This window comes from Mobula birostris, chromosome 23 (genome assembly GCF_030028105.1).
Source record: "Mobula birostris isolate sMobBir1 chromosome 23, sMobBir1.hap1, whole genome shotgun sequence".
NCBI lineage: Eukaryota > Metazoa > Chordata > Chondrichthyes > Myliobatiformes > Myliobatidae > Mobula > Mobula birostris.
The window spans coordinates 59,057,391-59,076,961 of NC_092392.1; the positions used below are offsets into that span (position 1 = coordinate 59,057,391).

General features: G+C 42.3%; 1 protein-coding gene across 1 annotated transcript in view; it reads left to right on the forward strand.

Annotated features, from left to right (window-relative positions):
- plxnc1 (plexin C1) overlaps positions 1–19,571 on the forward strand; it is a 343,692-nt gene that overhangs the window by 255,130 nt on the left and 68,991 nt on the right. The window contains exons 5-9 of the mRNA XM_072241163.1: positions 3,602–3,722; positions 8,196–8,361; positions 9,966–10,071; positions 10,478–10,562; positions 11,851–11,931. Of these exons, the coding sequence (XP_072097264.1) occupies positions 3,602–3,722; positions 8,196–8,361; positions 9,966–10,071; positions 10,478–10,562; positions 11,851–11,931 (559 nt within the window). The remainder of the gene's footprint in view (positions 1–3,601; positions 3,723–8,195; positions 8,362–9,965; positions 10,072–10,477; positions 10,563–11,850; positions 11,932–19,571) is intronic.

Consider the following 19,571-nt stretch of genomic DNA (forward strand, 5'->3'; position numbering starts at 1 on the left):
TATTAAGTAATGCAGACCACCTCTTACTACCTTGCATTGGCCTCAAAACATTTGTCTTGGTTACAGTAGAAGGCCAAGTCTACACCAGCTTGTACAACAATCCCACCCCCCATTAATTCAGCCCTATAATCTACCCTTCCACAATAACATCAGTTCTACCCAGAATCCACGACTCATTTATTTACACTGCTCCATTACCTTAGCAAGCACACAGCTTTGGGATGTGGGAGGAAGCTGGAACTCCCAGAGGAATCCCATGTGGCCACGGGGAGAACATGAAAGTGGATGTGGAAACAAAGAGCACTGAAAACCGGGATTGAGCCCAAACCTTGAGGCTGTGAGGCAGCAGCACTACCAGCTGTGCTACTCCGCCACACCTGGTTCGAAGTCAACATAATCTCTCTAGCATATATCCACTGCTGAAATTAATTTCATTTTCTTTAAAACTATTCTGATGCCAGATTTTCTCTAAGATTCTACACATTTTTAAAAGTTTATTTGAGTTACTTTGCTTATAATTAGCTTTCTCTCTTCTATTTTGTCTTTTAAATTGTATTGATTATGTGGGTGTGAACAATGCACCACTGTAGCAGTTAGAGTGACACTATTACAGCTCAGGGCTTTGGAGTTCGGAGATCATTTCTGGTATCCTGTGTGTGGAGTTTTTATGTCCTCCCTGTGAATGTGTGGATTTCCTCTGAATGCTCTGGTTCCCTCCCACATCCAAAGACTAACCAGATTATCGGTTAATTGGTCATTGCAGATTGTGCTGTGAATAGGTGAGGTGCTGGAAGGGCTTTACTGTATCTCTAAATAATAACTCATTCAGCTCCACTGTCACAAGGATCATCACAGAAAATCTTTCCTACCAAATCCAAAAGCACGTTCAACACTTCATCTCTGTGCAACAGGAGAAGACACATCATAGTACAGAAGTCTGTTTTATTACTTTGTACATTATTATCGCAAACTGCTGAATTATTATTTTGTATATCATTATTCTGTACTTTATTATTAGTTAAGACTGCAGACTACAGAGTGTGTTTTTAAATGCTGCTGTAACAAAAGAATTTCCCACTTGGGTTCAGTAAAGCAGTATTATTATTATTAAATAAATAAAGTTACACTTACTGGTGTTCTGAATGGGAAGAAGATTTTGTAAGTTGGTGGTGTACGGATTTCTTAGTAACCAGTCAGTAGTGTGGGAAGTGATTACACATGGACTCAGCATGATACCAAGTTCTCTTTTCCTGAAGCACATTTTTACCCGTTTTCATTTTACCCACAACGTAATTATGTTGAACCCTCCTTTTGTGTTGGAGTGTTGGTTTGCTCCTAAAGCTGATATAACTGAATATAGAAAATTTGTAACACTGAGGGGGTCATTTAGCCTATCATGTTAGTGCTGGTCAAAGTGGAACTCCCCAGTCTAATCCCACTTTAATAACAATGTGTGTTCTGGCCTTCAGGTCACAGTGTAGCTCAAAGTACTATAAAAATGGATTAAGATTTCTATCTTCACCATCCTTTCAGATATTGAACTTTTCACCTAACCTCTTCTGGATGGGGAAAAAATGTCCCTATGCTACCCCCTAATCCTTGGACAAATTATTTTTAGTCTATACCTAGTTTCTGACCCCTCTAGAGAGTGTACAAGGTCTTTCTATTTACTCCATGTAATTTTATACACTTAATTAGATTTCTCTTAGCCTTCTCTGTTTCAAAGCAAACAACTTCAGCTTATTGAATCCTTCCTCATGCATGCATTTTCCAGTCGTAGTAAATCTCCTCTGCCCCTTCTCCAGTGCAACCACATTGTTCCTGTAATGTGTTGAGCAGATAAATCTCTTTTAACTTAACGTCATAATTCCTGTGTCATACTTTTGGCTGAGGCACATGTAGATGTGCAACAGTGTTTTGCTGCTAACCCTTGCCTTAGGAGTTGGATGGTGCTTGTTCTTATGAGCCAGATAGATCTACTGGCCAATGTTCCTGTTGTCCATTTTGAAATTACAGGCAGTCCCCGAGTTACGAAAGTCCGACTTACGAACAACTCGTAACGTTGTCCGCCATTTTAAGTTGGATCACGACACCATCTGCCATTTTGAGTCAGATCATGATGCCGTCCGCCATTTTAAGTCATTGCCGTTAGCACTGTCTTGAGTGTGTAACTTTGTATTTGGCTTAAATTTTTCTTAGCAAGTTTCACCCTGACCCCCCCCCTCCACCTTTTCCCTTTTCAGCACCGCTCCCACTTGTCCCATTTAACCTGTCTCTGTGTGGGTGGACTTTAGGACCCGGGGGAGCTCAGGTCAGAACCTGCCGCCCGCAGCTGCTGCTGAATCCGCGTGTTTCTGTTCCGTTGACAGAAAAACAATTACGATTGAAAATGAAGTGGAAATAATAAAGCGATCGGAAAGAGGTGAAATGCCATTGGGGCATTGGAAAAGTGTTAAGCTACAGCCAGTCAACAATCGGAATAATTTTAAAGGATAAAGTGAGAATAATGGAGCATGTGAAAGGCCCTGCCCCTGCCCGATGAAAGCTACAATTATTACTAAGCAACGCACTGACTTAATTATTGAAATTAAGTGTTTAATATGCATAGAAAGGTAAAATATATACTATATACTAAGACAAACATTTGACTAACTGACGCTAGATAAACCAGATGTACCTGTTCTGACTTACGTACAAATCCCTGAATTAAAGACAGACTCAGGAACGGAACTTGTTCGTAACCCCGGGACTGCCTGTACTTGCATTGCTGGAGAAACCAGCTCCAAGGTTGGCATCTTGTAAACCCTTTTGCTGAAGTCACTTGCACTCAGTGGGCCACTTTATTAGGTACACCTGTGCAACTGCTCGTTAGTGCAAAAATCTAATCAGCCAATCACTTGGCAGTAATTCAATGCATAAAGTCATGCAAGTATATTCAAGAGTTACATTCGTTGTTCAGACCACATATCAGAATGGGGAAGAAATGTGATCTAATTGACTTTGACTGTGGAATGATTATTGGTGCCAGACAGCGTGGTTTGATTATCTCAGAAACTGCTGATCTGGAATTTTCATGCACATTAATTCCTGAAGTTTACAGAGAATGGTGTGAAAAACAAAAATCTCATCTAGTGAGTGGCAGTTTTGTGGGTGAAGATACTTTGTTAATGAGATAAGTCAGAGGAGAATGGCCAGACTGGTTCAAGCTGAGAAGAGGGCAACAGTAACTCAAAGAACTACACGTTACAACAGTGGTGTGCAGAAGAGCATCTCTGAATGCACACCACCTCAAACTTGGAGTGGATGGGCCACAGTAGCAGAAAGCCATGAACAAACACTCAGTTGCCATTTCATTAGGTAGAAGAGGTAACTAATAATATGGCTATTGAGAGTAAAGCTTTCTGCAATATGCAAATGTTAAATTATTAACAATGTACTGTAATGTTATATCATCAGGAATATAAGATAATGATTACATTTTTATATATTAAAAGGCTGGACTTGAATGCTAACATAATAAGGGGCTGGACTTTAAAGCTGAAATGATCATATAATGCCACTCAATGCAATTTGTAACAGGTGCCCTTTTTTTAATATGTAGGTGCTCCTTTAGGAGTGAATGTCAAGAAGCAAATTGGATCAACATTGCAAAGCAAGCTGACAGCTGCCCAAAAGTCACCCTTAAACCTGCGGCAATAGATCATACTTTGAAGAAAGAGCTGGTAATATAAGACTAGCACAAACTTTAGAAATTGCCTCATGGATTGTTTCTGTGTGTTAATTTTGTGCATGCAGGTCCACTCCAGGTTACAAACATTAATTAATGGACGATATGTGAATGAGTGTTTGCGGGTCTGCTGGGATGGATTTGCTGTGGGGCTGCAGGATGGGAACGGGACATTTCCATGTGTCATCTCTCTCCCTCACCCCACCCAGGCTTGGTCGAGCTGAGCAGAACAGGAGGCACTGAAGACTCTCACATTCACTCACTGAGGTAGGGAGGCCGGTTGGTACCTCCTGAGCCTTCTTGCCCTCCCACAAAGATGTTATTATGATTCTCTTCCACACATCATTTATATTGTTTTCATATTTATGATCTGTGTGAGTTGGGAACAGTCTTAAAGAACAGAGCCTCATTGTAACCTGGGGAAGACCTGTAATTGTGATAGAACATACAGCATACAACAGAATAGCACTGTACAGGCTTATCGACACATGATAGTGTGCAAAATTTGTAACCTACTCTAAGGTCAATTTAACCTTTCCTCCTACATAGCCCTCCATTTTTCAATCATACATGTGGCTAAAATTTGCTTAAGTGTCCCTAATGTATCTGCCTGTACTACCACACCTGACAGGTATTCCACACATCGTATAAAAAATACCTCTGATATCCCCCATATACCTCCCTCTAATCACCCATTATTAGCCATTTCCACCCTGGGGGGAAAGTCTATGTCACTCCACTCAATCTATGCCTCTTATCATCATATACACTTAAATCAAGTTGCTTTTCATCCTTTTTTACTCTGGAGAGAAAAGTCCTCACTTGTTCAACCTATCTTTATAAGACATGCTCTCTAATCTAGGCAGCATCCTGATAAATTGCCTCTGTACCCTCTCTAAAGCTTCTACATCCTTCCTATAAAAGAGCAACTAGAATTGAACAGAATACTCCAAATGTAGTCTAGCCCCAAAGCGCGGTAGATTTTGTTCTACTCTCATTTAAAGAATATTAGAGCATAAGAAAATAGCCAGAAAGGTTTACAATTATCAGAGATGACTGGATGCATTAGAATTTAGAATTTATTTAAATCTTACATCCATCCCACAACATGAGGGTGTAAAAATCTTTGCGTTATGGCTCTGTTGCAGTGTACAGACCTGAATTTAAAAGTCTAACGACTTGTAGGAAGAAGCTGTTCCGTAGCCTTTTGGTCCTGGTATTAATGGTACGGGACCGTTTTTCAGACAGAAGTAGCTGAAACAGTTTATGGTTGGGGTGACTGGTGTCCCTGATGATCTTCCAGGCCTTCTTTCTGCACCTGCTGCTACTAATGTCCTCACTGGAGAAAGTTAACATCCACAGATACGCTAGGCTGTCGGTATCACTCACTACAGCGCCCAGCAATTGAGGTTGGTGCAGTTCCTATACCAGGTGGTGGTAGAGCCAGTCAGTATGTTCTCAATGGTGCCCCTGTAGAAGGTCTTGAGGATTTGGGGGCCCATGCCAACTTCTTCAGTTGCTTGAGGTGGAAGAGATGCTGTTCTGTTTTTTTTTGCCACAAAGCCAGTGTGTACAGTCCAGGTGAGATCATTGGTGATGTGTATACCGAGGAACTTGAAACTAGGCAATTTTCCTGGGAAAAGAGAAAGTTGAGATACAAATGAGCTCTTTTTGAGGAAAGTACAGAATCTTGGGATTTTGAGTTTGGTTCATGATAAATGTAATAGGGTCCTGAGATTCAGTCCTGATGAAGGGTTTCAACCGAGTCATTGACTGTTTATTCCTCTCTATGGATGTTGCCTGACCTGCTGAGCTTCCCCAGCATTTTATGTTCGTTACTCCGAATTTCCAGCACGTGCAAAATGTCATGTTTATAATGTAATAGGAATTCAGGGAGAAACTTTTTTTGTCCAAAGATTGGAATGTGAATCACCCAATTATACAGAGTAAATTAATTAAACAACAGATTACTTCAAGGACAATGTCACTAAAGGTGTTGTAGAAATGTACTTTACCAGTGGTAACAAAATGGAGCCTATATTGTACCAGAATGCCTTGCTGATAGTGTCTGTGCAACATTATGGTGATGGACCTTGAGTATCTGACAAACTGCAGAAAGACAAGCGGATGCATTACTGGAAGAATGCCAAGTACACTTGATTAAGCAGATGAACAGAATGTTCTTGAACTGAATCTAACACTTGGAAATAGATGAATGATTATGCAGTCTGTTTTTTCAAAGCTATGACTGGTTCATGTGTGGTAATGGTCTTCCCTTGTAACAAGTAAATTAAACGTGCTTCTGATTGATACACTCTTGAGTTACTTGTTATTTGTTATAAGACATAGACAAAAGGTGCTTAACCGTGTGAAGCAGTAAGGAACAGAAGGAAATGTCGACAGTGACACGAAGAGAAAGTGGAGGAGGCTCATGTGGGCTAACTGGTCGTGATACCATTTAAACTCTGTCACCCACCACTTCCTTCATTCCCTTCAGTTTCCTGATAAAAACCATCTGTACTGTTTTACTTCAGGATATTTCCATACGATTACACAGCCAAACACCTGACTAATCACATTGTCAAGTTCATTGATGATATGACAGTGGTGGGGCTCATCACCAACAATAACAAGGTAGTCTACAGAGAGGAAGTGGAATAGTTCAAGCAGATTGGCTCTTTCTCAATATCAGCAAGACAAAGAAGGTGGTTATTGATCTTAGAAGAACTTGCACCACTCACACTCCTCCTGGAAATGCACGTCTTACACAACCTCTCATGGTCCAAGAACCCTTCCTACACAAGCAAGAAAGCTTACTAATGCCTTTACTTTCTGAGGAGAGCTCGACTATGCACATTAATACTCATGATCTTCTAGAGTATCCTAATATGCTCGTAGATTAACAACCTTCTATAAATGTGTTGTGGAGAGCTATTGACTGGCTGCGTCACAGCCTGGTATGGAAACACCAATACCCTTGAACGGAATATCCTACAAAAAGTAGTGGATGCATGGAGCATTGTCGTAGGTAAGCAGCATTCATCATCAAGGACTCTCACCAGCCAGGCCATGCTTTCTTCTCGCTGCTGCCATCAGGAAGAAGGTACAGGAGCCTCAGGACTCACACTACCAGGTTCAGGAACAGTTACTACCCCTCAACTAACAGGTTCTTGAATCAGTGAGGATAAATTAATTCAACTTCACTTGCCCCATCACTGAGTTGTTCCAACAATGTATGGACTCACTTTCACTGACTCTTCATCTTACGTTCTCAATACTTATTTCCTATTTATTATTATTATTAATTCACTTTTGTATTAGCAGAGTTTATTTAAGTTTGCACATCATTTGTTTGTCCACCCTGTTGAGTGAGGTCTTTCATTGATTCTGTTATGGTTCTTGGAGTTACTGCCCACAGGAAATGGATCTCAGGGTTGTATATGGTGACGCGTATGTACTTTGATAATAAACTTACTTTGAACTCCGAATATTGCATCGCTGCATGATACGAAAACTGCACTTGCTAGAGAAGGAGGCTTTACGATAGGTAACCAAAACTGCCCAACGCACCACCAGCACCAGCCTCCCCACCAACAAAGAATGATATATTGCCGGAAAAAGGCCAACAGTATCAAGACCACGCATCCTGCTCATGGACTGTTTGTCCCACCCCTATCAGGGAGGAGGCTATGCAGTATCCACATCAGGATCACCAGACTCAAAAACAGTTACTTTCCACAAGCAGTAAAGCTGATCAACACCTCCACCCACTAGCTCACCTCACCCCACCCCACCAGCACCACTACCTTATCATTTGCTCTCAGATTCTCCTCATTCCTGTGCCTTGTGTCACTTTCTGGACGTACAGTCAATCTATGTACATAAGCTACCTTATGTATTTATATTTATGGTGCTTTTTATAAATTATTGTGTTCTTCAACTGAGTGTATTTTTTTGTTTTCTGCATTGGATCCTGAGTAACTGTTATTTCATCCACCTTACACTTGTGTCCTAGAAATGGCATTAAACAACCTTGGATCTTGTATTTAAGTCTTAGAGTCATAGGTTCTTGATTGGTAAGCTGGTTAAGGATTGCAAGGAGAATGGAATTAAGAGAGTTTTTAAAAAACAGCTATGATTGAATGGGGGAGAAAATTTGATAAGCCTAATGGCCTAATTCTTCCCCTATATCTTATGATCTCATGGTCTACCTTCCCCATAATGAAACACTCCACATTCTAATCAATGTTTGGACAAAAATAGATTTCTCCTGAATTTCATGATACATTTATCGGTGTCCCAAACTTAAAACACCACGATTTTGAATTTTTCCCACAATATTTATGATTACTTAGTGTATTGTTTGTAACAACTGATTCATTCACTCCACACCAGTGAATGAGTCAGTATATAGCTCATTCATTGATATATTCTGTGACTTTAATTTCATAATAAAAATCTCTTTTAGCAATTTACAGTAACATTAAAAGGGAGCCTTGGCAATGTAAGCAAAGAAAATGGAGAGTGTATGTTGATCACCGGGAACAATGAGGTCATTTGTAGTGGACGTTACAACACACAGTGCCTCTGCAAGCTGTCTGATGGAAACTACAGTCTACTCTTCCGTCAAACAGGTACACTACAGTCAGGTGAAGAATGACTGAGTCTGGTCTAACTGAACTGACTTGATCTGTTACTGTACAGTATATTCTTTGCAAATCAGTGTGTATACATTCGTTGCTCTGAATTCCTTTTATCTGGAAAACCCTTGACAGCCTTAAATTTTTGAAAGAGCACATTTACATTGTTTATTTTTTACAACAGGGTAACAAGCCCTTACATCCAACCAACCCGTGCCACCCAATTGTACCCATGTGGCCAATTAACCTAGAAACCTGCACCCCTTTGGTGTGTAGGAGGAAGCGGAGCACGCAGAGGGGGAAAATACAAACTCCTTACAGACAGTACCAGGGATTGAACACAGGTCACTGGTACTCTAATAGTGTTACACGGACGTGTGTTGGTAATTCTCATAAAGCAGCATCCACTCAGGACTTCGCTTAAGTAGATCCCAATATAAGATGGTTCTCTTTGTTCCCGTTATCCTAGTTTTGTATTTGATCAGTTGATACCATATTTACTTATTAGATATTTAGTTAATGAAAGCAGGAAGTCATCAAGTTAATTTCAATCATTTGTGTAACTGAAGCCCGGAGTTTAAGCTTCGATCCCTGACTGTGATGCGATGTGTCATTACACTGACACCGGGAAGGTTTGTTTTCTCCACTTTTCTTCAGACTGCATCTTCAAGATTCAAGATCAATATTCAAGATAGTCTATTGTTACTCTTCAGTTCACAAGTGTAAGGGCGAATGAACTGATTGTTACTCCAGATCCAATGCAGCTTGAAAAAATACAATAACCATAAAGAACACAGTAAAGAAACAAAATGTGATGTGTATGTAGAGATGATGGATTGTGTTAATGGATGTAGGTGTTGATCAACCTGACAGCTTGGGAGAAGTAACTGCTTTAGAGTCTAGTGATTCTGGCGTGGATACTGCGTAGCCTCTTCCCTGGTGGGAACTGGCTAGCCACTGTAACTGCCAGGAATCCAGTAGAAAGAAGTTGCCTGTCCTAGACAGGTGGGCAGCTAATTTACAAAGGACTGTTGTAACCCATGATATCACTACATCCTTACCATGCTTCCAGTTTATCTCTCGGGTTTGGAGAGCCCAATTACCACTGAATACATCACAACAATATAGGCGGTAAGAGCGGGGCCAGGAGGGGACCAGGTTTCTCTCTGAACCGAGGCAGGCAGTTTCCACTTCAGCTCCAGTATTCACTCCTATTTTCACTATGAATGGTTCTGGTCACCTGCCTGTTTATTCTCCTTGGTGCAAGATTGCAGAACTCTGATATACAAAGGGTTCCAGGTTGGCTGAGTGCTTGCTTCCTGCTCCGAATTTCCCTGTTTATAAGTAAACCCCCACTTCCCCAGAGGTGGGGTGGGGGCTGCTCCCTTCGCATCCCATTGGTCCTTCCATCATTCCCACCAGACTCAGGCAGGGAACTGCAATTGAAGCTCAGAGCTAAACAGGTAATAGTTCCCAAAGCAGTGCTCTTTCCTGGGAATTCCTGCCCATTCCACAACATGTAAATTCTCAGTTAAACCAGACCTTAAAATTCCACAGGGAAAAGATTTTAACACATTTTTCTTGTTTGTTTCCTGCAGACCCAATCATCATTAATGCATTTGTTATGTTCACATCCATGAACTTCGTCACCAGCATCAAGCTGCATAATTGTTTTAAGAACGCCGCATCCCATGGAAACAATCAGTAAGTTTGTCAGCAAATTTGCATTAATTAGAGTGTTTGCATTAATCTAGATAAAACACTCATCAGGAAGATAAACCAGGAGCAATTTCAGAAAGAGACAATAAATTCTATTCCCAAATCATCAGGATCCTCATTCATTTCCATGTTGTTACTGAATTATACAGGACTGTCAGCACTTTCCCAAATCATGGTGGAATGTGAGTTGTAGATTTGAACATGCATTCTCTCCACTTCCCCTTCTGTCTTCTGTTCCCCATTCGGGTGTCCCTCTTACCCTTTTCTCTTCTCCTCCCCTGCGTATCATCTCCCTCTTTATTCCTTTCTGTAGATACCACCTGACCTGCTGAGTTTCTCCAGCATATTGTGTATGCTAACAAAAGGTTCCTTTTCTTCCTTTGTTCACCAGATGTACTGAGTGTGTTAATTCTGGCTGTCATTGGTGTGCGTTGGAACATAAGTGCTCTTCATCTTGTAAACAACCTACAAATCAGGTAACAGTCATCAACGTAAATAGATCATAAGACATCGGAGCAGAGTTAGTCAATTTGGCCCATTGGGTCTGCCCAGCCACATGATCGTGGATTATCTCTCTCAACCCCATTCTCCTGCCTTCTCCCATTAACCTTTGACACTCTTACTAATCAAGAGCCTATCAAACTCTGTTGTAAACATAGCCAATGACTTAGCCTCCACAGAGATATGTGGCAATGAATTCCACAGATTCACCACTCTCTGGCTAAAAAAATGTCTCCTCATCTCTGTTCTAAAGACATGCCCTTGTGTTCTGACACTGTGCCCTCGGGTCCTAGACTCCTCCACCAAAGGACACAACCTCCACACATCCTCTCTATCTAGGCTTTGAATATTCAATAGGTTTCAATGAGATCAACCCCTCATTCTTCTAAACTCCAGCGAGTACCGGCCCAGAGCTATTAAACATTCCACATACATTACCGTTTCATTCCCAGAATCATTCCCATGAACCTCTCCAAAGTCATCACATCCTTTCTTGGTTGAGGAACCCAGAAGTGGTCATAATACCCCAAATGCAGTCTGACTAATGCCTTATAAAGCCTCAGCATTACATACTTCCTTTTATATTCCAGTCCCCTGGAAATGAATGCCAACATTGCATTTGCTTTCCTTACTACCAACAAGTGAATGTTTATATACTCCTGTCCCAGGACTCCCAAGTACTTTTGCACATCCATTTTCTGAATTTGCACCACACTTAGAAAGTAATCTACACCATTATTCCCTCTACAAAAATACATGACCATACACTTCCATCTGCCACTTCTCTTACACATTCTCCTAATCAGTCCAAGTCCTGCTTCTTCACCTATCTTTGTATAATCCACAAACCTGGCCACAAAGCCATCAATTCTGTCATCCAGATCATTGATATATAATGTGAAAAGAAGTGGTCTCAACATCGACACCTGCAGAACACCATCAGACATTGGTAGCCAACCAGCCCCCTTTACTCCCACACTTTGCCTCTTGCCAGTCAGGCAATCTCCTGTCCATGCTAGTATCTTTTCTGTAATACCATGGGACCTTATCTTGTGAAACAGCACCTGTCAAAGCCTGAAAATCCAAATACATACCATTCACTGACTCTCCTTTGTCTATCTTGCTGGTTATTTCCTCAAAGAATTGCAATAGATTTGACAGGCAAGATTTCCTATCGAGCAATTCATGCTAACTTCGGTCTTTTATGAATATTAATATTAACAGAGAACAGAAATAAAACTAATAATTTTATCTCTTTTTTAGGCCTGTCCTCATATTACTCATGCAAAACAATCTTCAAACACCAGCATTTTGATTTCCCTGGAAAATGCTAAAATATTGGAAGTAAGGCTTGAGCTTCATTTTTGATTCTGTAAGAGGGTAAATTTCATTGGTGTCACAGATTGCATTAGTGGTTGAAACTTCGTTTGTGTCTGAGCCACATTGCACTTCGAAAGAGCTGTGAGACGTCTGTGAGTTTTGATCATGTCTCCAATGAGCCACAGTTGGTACCTCGACCTCGAAGAAGATGTTGAGGTACCGGCTGTGGCTCATTGGAGACATGATCAAAACTGAGTCAGCAGATTCAAGTCCCATATCAGAGCCTTGATGACATAATCCGGGCTGGCATTCCAGTGCAGTCTAACGAGAAAAGGTGCTGGTATTCAGATGTAGTCTTTGGGATATGGTCCAGCTGTGGGTCAATGGTACTAGGCAGAATGATAGATTTCCATGGATTAAGTGGGCAGAGGAGCCTATTCTGTGCTGTAGTGCTCTATAACACAGTGTGATGTTAAACGCTGGGTCCATCTTTCTTCTTAGGTAGGTATAAAGGCTCCCAGGTCACTATCTTGATGAAGGCTAGGGGAGTACTCCTGGTATTTATCTCCTAGTTAATGCTTATTGAAGCAAATTATTTGCTCACTTAACTTGGCATTGTATGTGGAAGCTTGCTGTGTGCATGTTTGGGTGTCTGCCCCATTACAACAATGATTTCACTCAATGACTGGTGTCTCTGAGGCTGTGAAAGGTACTGTGTAAATGCAACTCAAAGGTGAGGTGTGCATTTGAGAAGGGCAAATATAGCAAGGGAATGTAGAACTGTAGGGTAATGAGAAGTGTAGAGGGGCTGAGAGATCTTCAGAGGTAGCAAGATAAGTGATGAGTGTATGGAGGATTGGGCTGGTATTGGGAGAGTTGGCGACATTGGAGGATGCAGCATCATCAGGGTAAGGGTAAGGGTAGAACCAGGTGGTAGTTAGCAGTAAACACAAGCGATTCTGCAGATGCTGGACGTCCAGTGGAAGGCACACAAAATGCTACAGGAAACCAGTAAGTCAAGCAGCATCTACGGAGAGGAATAAACATTCAATGTTTTGGGCCGGGAATCTTCATTAAGACATTATTGTCCTGGTGACGATTCTTGGCCCTAAACATAGTCTATTTATTCCTCTATATAGATGCTGCCTGACCTGTGATAGTTAGGAGTGATGGAGGAAGGAAAGGGGAGAAAGACGATGAGCAATCAAGCCAGAGTCTAGAAAACATACCAAAGTGTGGGTCACTAACACAAAGCAACTTGCCACATTTTCAACAGATAAATTGAGGTAAGTGGAAAAGTTATTTCATTCCCAATAACTACATGAACAGTAATTACTTTTAACTGTGTAGAGATTTTATTTGAATAATCACTGCATGTTGGAACTGTCCCTTCAAATTCCTTTCCAAAGCTCACACCATCCTGACACAAACCTGTACTGTGTTTCAATGCTGAGCTAAAATCCTGAAATTTATTACTTACTGGGGTAGTGCCCCTCCTACACTTCAATTAATTCATTCACAGAACAGGCATAATTGGCAAGGTTAACTGATTTTCTCATTCTAATGTTTATTTGGTGTCAAAAGGTGACAGATGTTCAACCCTCAGTGACATTTTATGAGCTGGAACGGGGCTTAATGATGTTCTGGAGGGTTTATGGTCAGCATTACGGGCGTCGGCCATATGTTCCAGTTTTTACTTGATGTATGGTGTTCAAACATACATCAGTGGCCCAGAAGCCTGGTATCCTGTGGCACAGCGCTAGAGAAATCAATCTTCCTGCTGTTAGGTTGGAGGCTACCCAGGTGGAATAATCATAAATACCATTGCTTGATACTTCCTTTCCTCTATAGGCTACACTTCAAAACAAGTGCAATCAACAAAAAGCCGGAGAAACTCAATGGGTCAGGCAACATCTGTGGAGGAAGTGGACTGTCCTATGTTGTGGGTTGAGACTCTTTATCTGGACTGAAAACAAATGTCTGCTGCTCACAGATGTTCTGATTATTTAACAGCCCATTTCCTGTTTCAGTGGTTCCTCTAGCTTTTGAGCACGATGAACTCTGTCTTCCAAGGCTGTCCTTACGCAAGTTAGAAGCTGACTGCTTTCTAAATCTGCTGATTGCTCAGCATTCTATCAGAAATACTTCCCTTAATACTCTGTAAAAAGAGCTACCCACCAGTCCTGATGAAGGGTCTCGGCCCAAAATGTCAACTGTTTTCTTCTCTCCACAGATGCTGCCTGACCTGCTGAGTTCCTCCAGCATTTTGTGTGATGCTCCGGATTTCCAACATCTGCAGAATCTCTTGTGCTTATGGCAAGGGGACCATCGTACGGTCAACGCACAGAAAATGCTGGAGGAACTCAGCAGGTCAGGCAACATTTATGGAGAGAAATAAACAGTCGATGTTTCAGACTGGAACCCTTCATTCAGACTGACAAGGAAGGGGAGATAAACTAGAGTAAGAAGTTGGGAGGAGAGATTATAGTACAAACTAGCAGGTGATAGGTGAAGGGGGAAGATGGGTGGTGGATAAAGTAAGAAGTTGGGAGTTGATAGGTGGAAAAGCACTGAAGAAGAAGGAATCTGATAGGAGAGGAGAAGAGAAGGGGTAAGTGGGGAGCCAGAATGAGAAATGGAAAAAAAAGAGAAGGGGGAAGGAGAGAAATTACTGGAAGTTGGAGCAATTGATGTTCATGCCTTCAGTTTAGAGGATACCCAGGTGGAACATGAAGCATCGTTCTTTCAGCCTGAGAACATAGAACAGTATAGCACAGGAAAAACCTTTTTAACCACAATGTTGTGTCAAACCATATAAAAAGTAAATCAAAGTTCCCTAAAAGACTAATCCTTCATACCTACACAATGTCCATATGTTCCATCTTCCTCACATCCATGTGCCTATCTAAACGTCTCTTAAAAACCTCTAATATATTTCCCTCTGCCACCATACCAAACAACACATTCCAGGGCATCCACCTCTCTCTGAGTAAAAAATTTACCCCTCACATTCCTTTTGAACCTACCCCCTCAGCTTCAAAGAATGTCCTCTGGTATTAGACATTTTTTCCTGAGGAAAAAGATGCTCCTTGTCTACTCTATCTATGCCTCTTATAATCTTATAAACCTTTGTCAGATCTCCCTCAGCTCTGCTGCTCCAGAGAAAATAACCCAAGTTTGGCTAGCTTCATATTCCCTTTAAACCAGGCAGCATTCTGGTAAACAACACACATCAAAGTTGCTGGTGAACGCAGCAGGCCAGGCAGCATCTCTAGGAAGAGGTACAGTCGACGTTTCAGGCTGAGACCCTTCGTCAGGGCTGGTAAATTCTGGTAATTCTGGTAAATCTCTTCTGCACCCTCTCCAAAGCCTCAACATCTTTCCCATAGTGGGACAACAGAACTGTGTGCAATACTCCAGATATGGCCTAACTAGTGTTTTATAAAGTTGTAACATAACCTCTTGACTTTTGAACTCAATGTTTCAACTAATAAAAACAAGCATTCCTTAAGCCTTCTTAAAGTAACCACTTTCAAGGATCTATTAACTTGGACCCAAAGATCTCTCTGCTCAGCAACAATGTTAAGGGTCATGCCGTTAACAGTGTACTGTCTTCTTGTGTTTGCCCTACCAAGGTGCAATACCTCACATTTATCTAGGTTAAATTCCATCTGCCATTTCTCTGCCCATATCGGCACCTGATCTATAACACACTGTATCCTTTGCCAGTCTTCCACACTGTTCATCCTCAAGTTAACTAACCCACCCATTTACATTTTCATCCAGGTCATTTATATACATTACGAACAGCAGAGGTCCCAGCACAGGTCCCACTAATTGCAGACCTCCAGATCAAATAAGTGCCTTCAATTACTACCCTCCATCTTCTATGCGCAAGCCAGTTCTGAATCCAAACAGATCCCAGGCATCTTCATCTTCTGGATTAGCCTCCCATGAGGGACTTTGTCGAACATCTTACTAAAATCCATGTAGACAACATCCACTGTCCTACTTTCATCAACCTCTCTCGTCACCTTGTCAAGAAACCCAATTAAGTTGGTAAGACATGGACAAAGCCATGACGGCACTTCATAATTAGGCCATGGGTTTCCAGCATCTGCAGAATATTTTGTGTTCACCATGGAACCATAGAACCATAGAAACTACAGCACAGAAACAGGCCTTTTGGCCCTTCTTGGCTGTGCTGAACCATTTTCTGCCTAGTCCCACTGACCTGCACACGGACCATATCCCTCCATACACCTCCCATCCATGTATCTGTCCAATTTATTTTTAAATGTTAAAAAAGAACCCGCATTTACCACCATGAGGGTAAAAGCTCATATGATCCTGCATCTAAGGAGGAATGATGGGTAAAGTGAATATTTACAGTAGGGGCCTTCCAAAGGTAATTGGATACATAATAGAATGAGAGTAACATTTCAGGGCTTTGAGGAAAGAGTGGGGCTATGGAATAGAACTGATTAGATTGCTCTTTAGAAGTAGCTAGCATATTGATGGTAACATGGGCTCCCCCTGTTCTGATTCTATAGTGAATCTGGGTTTATAAGAAGCACTAGGCTGCAATCTGTTGGCCTGATTTTGGGGTAACGAGGGTCTGAAGATAATCTAAATTCTACTATAATCCAGGAGCCAGATTCTGAGGAAGACAGGCTGGGAATGAGCAAATGATCACAGCACCTGAAACATTCAAGGTATTTGGAATCCCCAGATGATGAAGGATATTGAAACACTGGTCAGGAAAAAGGAGGCATATGTCATGTATATGCAGCTGTGCACAAGTGACTTACTTCAGGAGCACAACTGATGTTGGAGTACACTTAAGAAGGCAGATAATAAAGGCAAATCTGAAGATATTTTACTGTATAATAAGAGTTAACGAGTAACTTGGGAAAACCTAATTCCCTGAAGGCCAAATGTCTATGTGAGGAGCCAGTTGTTATGTGAATATCTCTCATCTGTCTTTACTGTGGAGGTGGTCATACAAGCTAAGGAATTAAAGGAAATAAATTGCCATGTATTGGAACATATTCACATTACAGCAGAGGAGACGCTGGTAGTGTTGAGGCATATCAAGGTGGATGAATCCACGAGGCCTGAGAACATTGTAGGAAAGTAGGGAGGAAATTGCAGAGGCTCTGTCAGAGATTCATCTTTAGCAATGGCTGAGGTACTGAAAGACTGGGGGAAGGCCAACATTGTGCCATTTGTTAAGAAGGGTACAGAGGCAAACCAGGGAACTCAAGTTAGATGGTGCGAAAGATATTGGAGGGACTCTGAGGGGCAGAATCTAATAGCATTTGAAAATAACACACATAAAACTTTTATGTGTGTTGCTTGAAATTCCAGCATCTGCAGATTTCCTAGCATTTGAAAATGTAAGGATTGCCAAGACAGAATCAGCATGGTTTTGTATGTGGGAAGTCATGACTCAGAATTTTACTGAGATTTCTGAACAGGACAGGTGACAACGAGGACTGGTGATTGTAGGGCGGAAGATAATGTCTACATGGATTTTAGCAAGGCCTTTGACAAGATCCCGCATGGTAGGCTTTCCAGAGAATTACATCACATCAGATCTAGGGTCAAGTGTATACAAATTTGGCTTGGTGGAAGGAGTCAGAGGGTGATTATGGAGTTATCATTCAGATTGGAGGCCTGTGACCAGTGGTGTGCCACAGGGATTGGTGCTGGGCCCACTGTCATTTGTTGACGATGTTGGTGATGTAATGAACGATGAAGAAGGTTATCTATGATTACAACAGTGTCCAGATCCAGCTCGCAGCACATCTGTATGTTGTGTTGGTTGTTGACACGCATTTCACTGTATGGTTTGATTTACATGTGATAAATAAATGAATCTGAATCAATCTGTAGTGGGCCAAGGAATGGCAGATGCATTTAATCTGTAAGATGTTGCATTTTGGTAAATTAAACCAGGGCAGGATTTATGCAGTAAATGTTAGAACCATGGACAGTGTTGTAGATCAGGTGAACCTATGGGTACAGGTACATTGTTCTCTGAAAGTGGTGACATGGGTCGACAGAGTGGTGAAGAAAGCATTTGTCACGTTTGCTTTCATTAGTCAGAGCACTGAGGACAAGAGCTGGAACATCATATTTAAACAGTACAAGTTATTGGTGAGACCGCACTTGGAGTACTGTGCTCAGTTCAGATCACCCATCTATAGAGAAAGGATATCATTAGGCTGGAAAGGTGCAAAAAAAATTGCTAAAGATGTTACCAGCACTGGAGAACTGTGGTTATTAGGCGAGGCCAGATAACCTGAAACTCTTCACAGAAGGATAGGATGTCACAATGGGGCAGCATTAGGGGACCCAAATGCAAGGCACATCTTGTGAGGTTAATTAAATTGAGTTTATTGTTTGATACCAGGAGAGCAAAGCAGAAGCAGGAATAGCGAACTGGACAAGGACTCAGGACTACGACTAGGCTGGGACTAGGGGTCTGGGCTAGGACTCAGAATTGGATCCCAGACTAGCGGCGACATGAAGAGGCTAGGGTATGGATTCCGAGCCAGAGACTGGGCAAGGACCCAGTACCTGGGTCTTGCCCCGGGCTCGGACCCCAGAACCAGGCATGGACATGACATGGGCTAGGGAGAGGAGGAACATGGAAAAACAGAGCCTCGGTCTCGGGAGAGCAGGTACATGGAACCATGGACACATACACAGAACACAGAGTCAAGACCCCTCCTTGGGTACAGGACATAGGGCCGGGACTCACACACAGAACAGAGAGCCGGGACCCCTCCTTGGATACAGGACATCGGGCCGGGACTCATGACCCCCTATTGGGCAACGGCAAGATGGCCTGACTTACCTCACAGAGGCGAGAACAATACAAGACCAACACGAAAGAACACCAGACAGTACCTATCTAGCTCCAGCGATAGAACTAGACTGAGGTGCAGGCGAGGGCTGCAGACGAGGGCTAGAGGCGAGAGGGGCAGAGAAGGGATTCAGACAGGGGGGAAGGACAGCAATCACAGACCGCCAGGGCCAGGACTTGACTCGGAACTTGGATGCCGCCAGGTAGTGGCGAGCTCTCGACTCGGCCCGGAAACAGTAGACAGCGGTTCTTGATTCCCTCCGGCTGGTTAACTGACGGACCCCCCTCAGTGAGGAAACTTTGCAGGCTCGCTTTGGCGAGGTAGCTGGACAGGGTTGCTCCGGTGAGGAGAGGCGAATTACCGGCACTCGCTTCAGGCAGAGACTAGGCTTGCTCCGGCCAGATGACATTGGCACGCCGTACCTTTGGTGACTTTGCAAATGCTCTCACACCGAACGGCTGAAAGCCGGAGACTATAAACTACCGGTTCAGCCGAGAGTAAGTTACCTCTAATCACCAAAGCCGAGGGACACGGGAAAACAGGGAACCAAAGGGAAACAGGGAGTCAACAGTCCAGATCGTAACATAAACAAAGTAAATTTAAAGAGACCCCGATTCGGACCATGACATAGGAGGCTGAGGACTAACCTTGTAGAGATATATAAAATTATGGGCAGCCGTAAAAGAGGTGGATTGTTGCAATCAGTTTTTCAAGACAGGATTGTCTAAACTAGAATGCATAGTTTTAAGGTGAGAGGGAAACTTTTAGAAAGCATCTGAGGGGCAACTT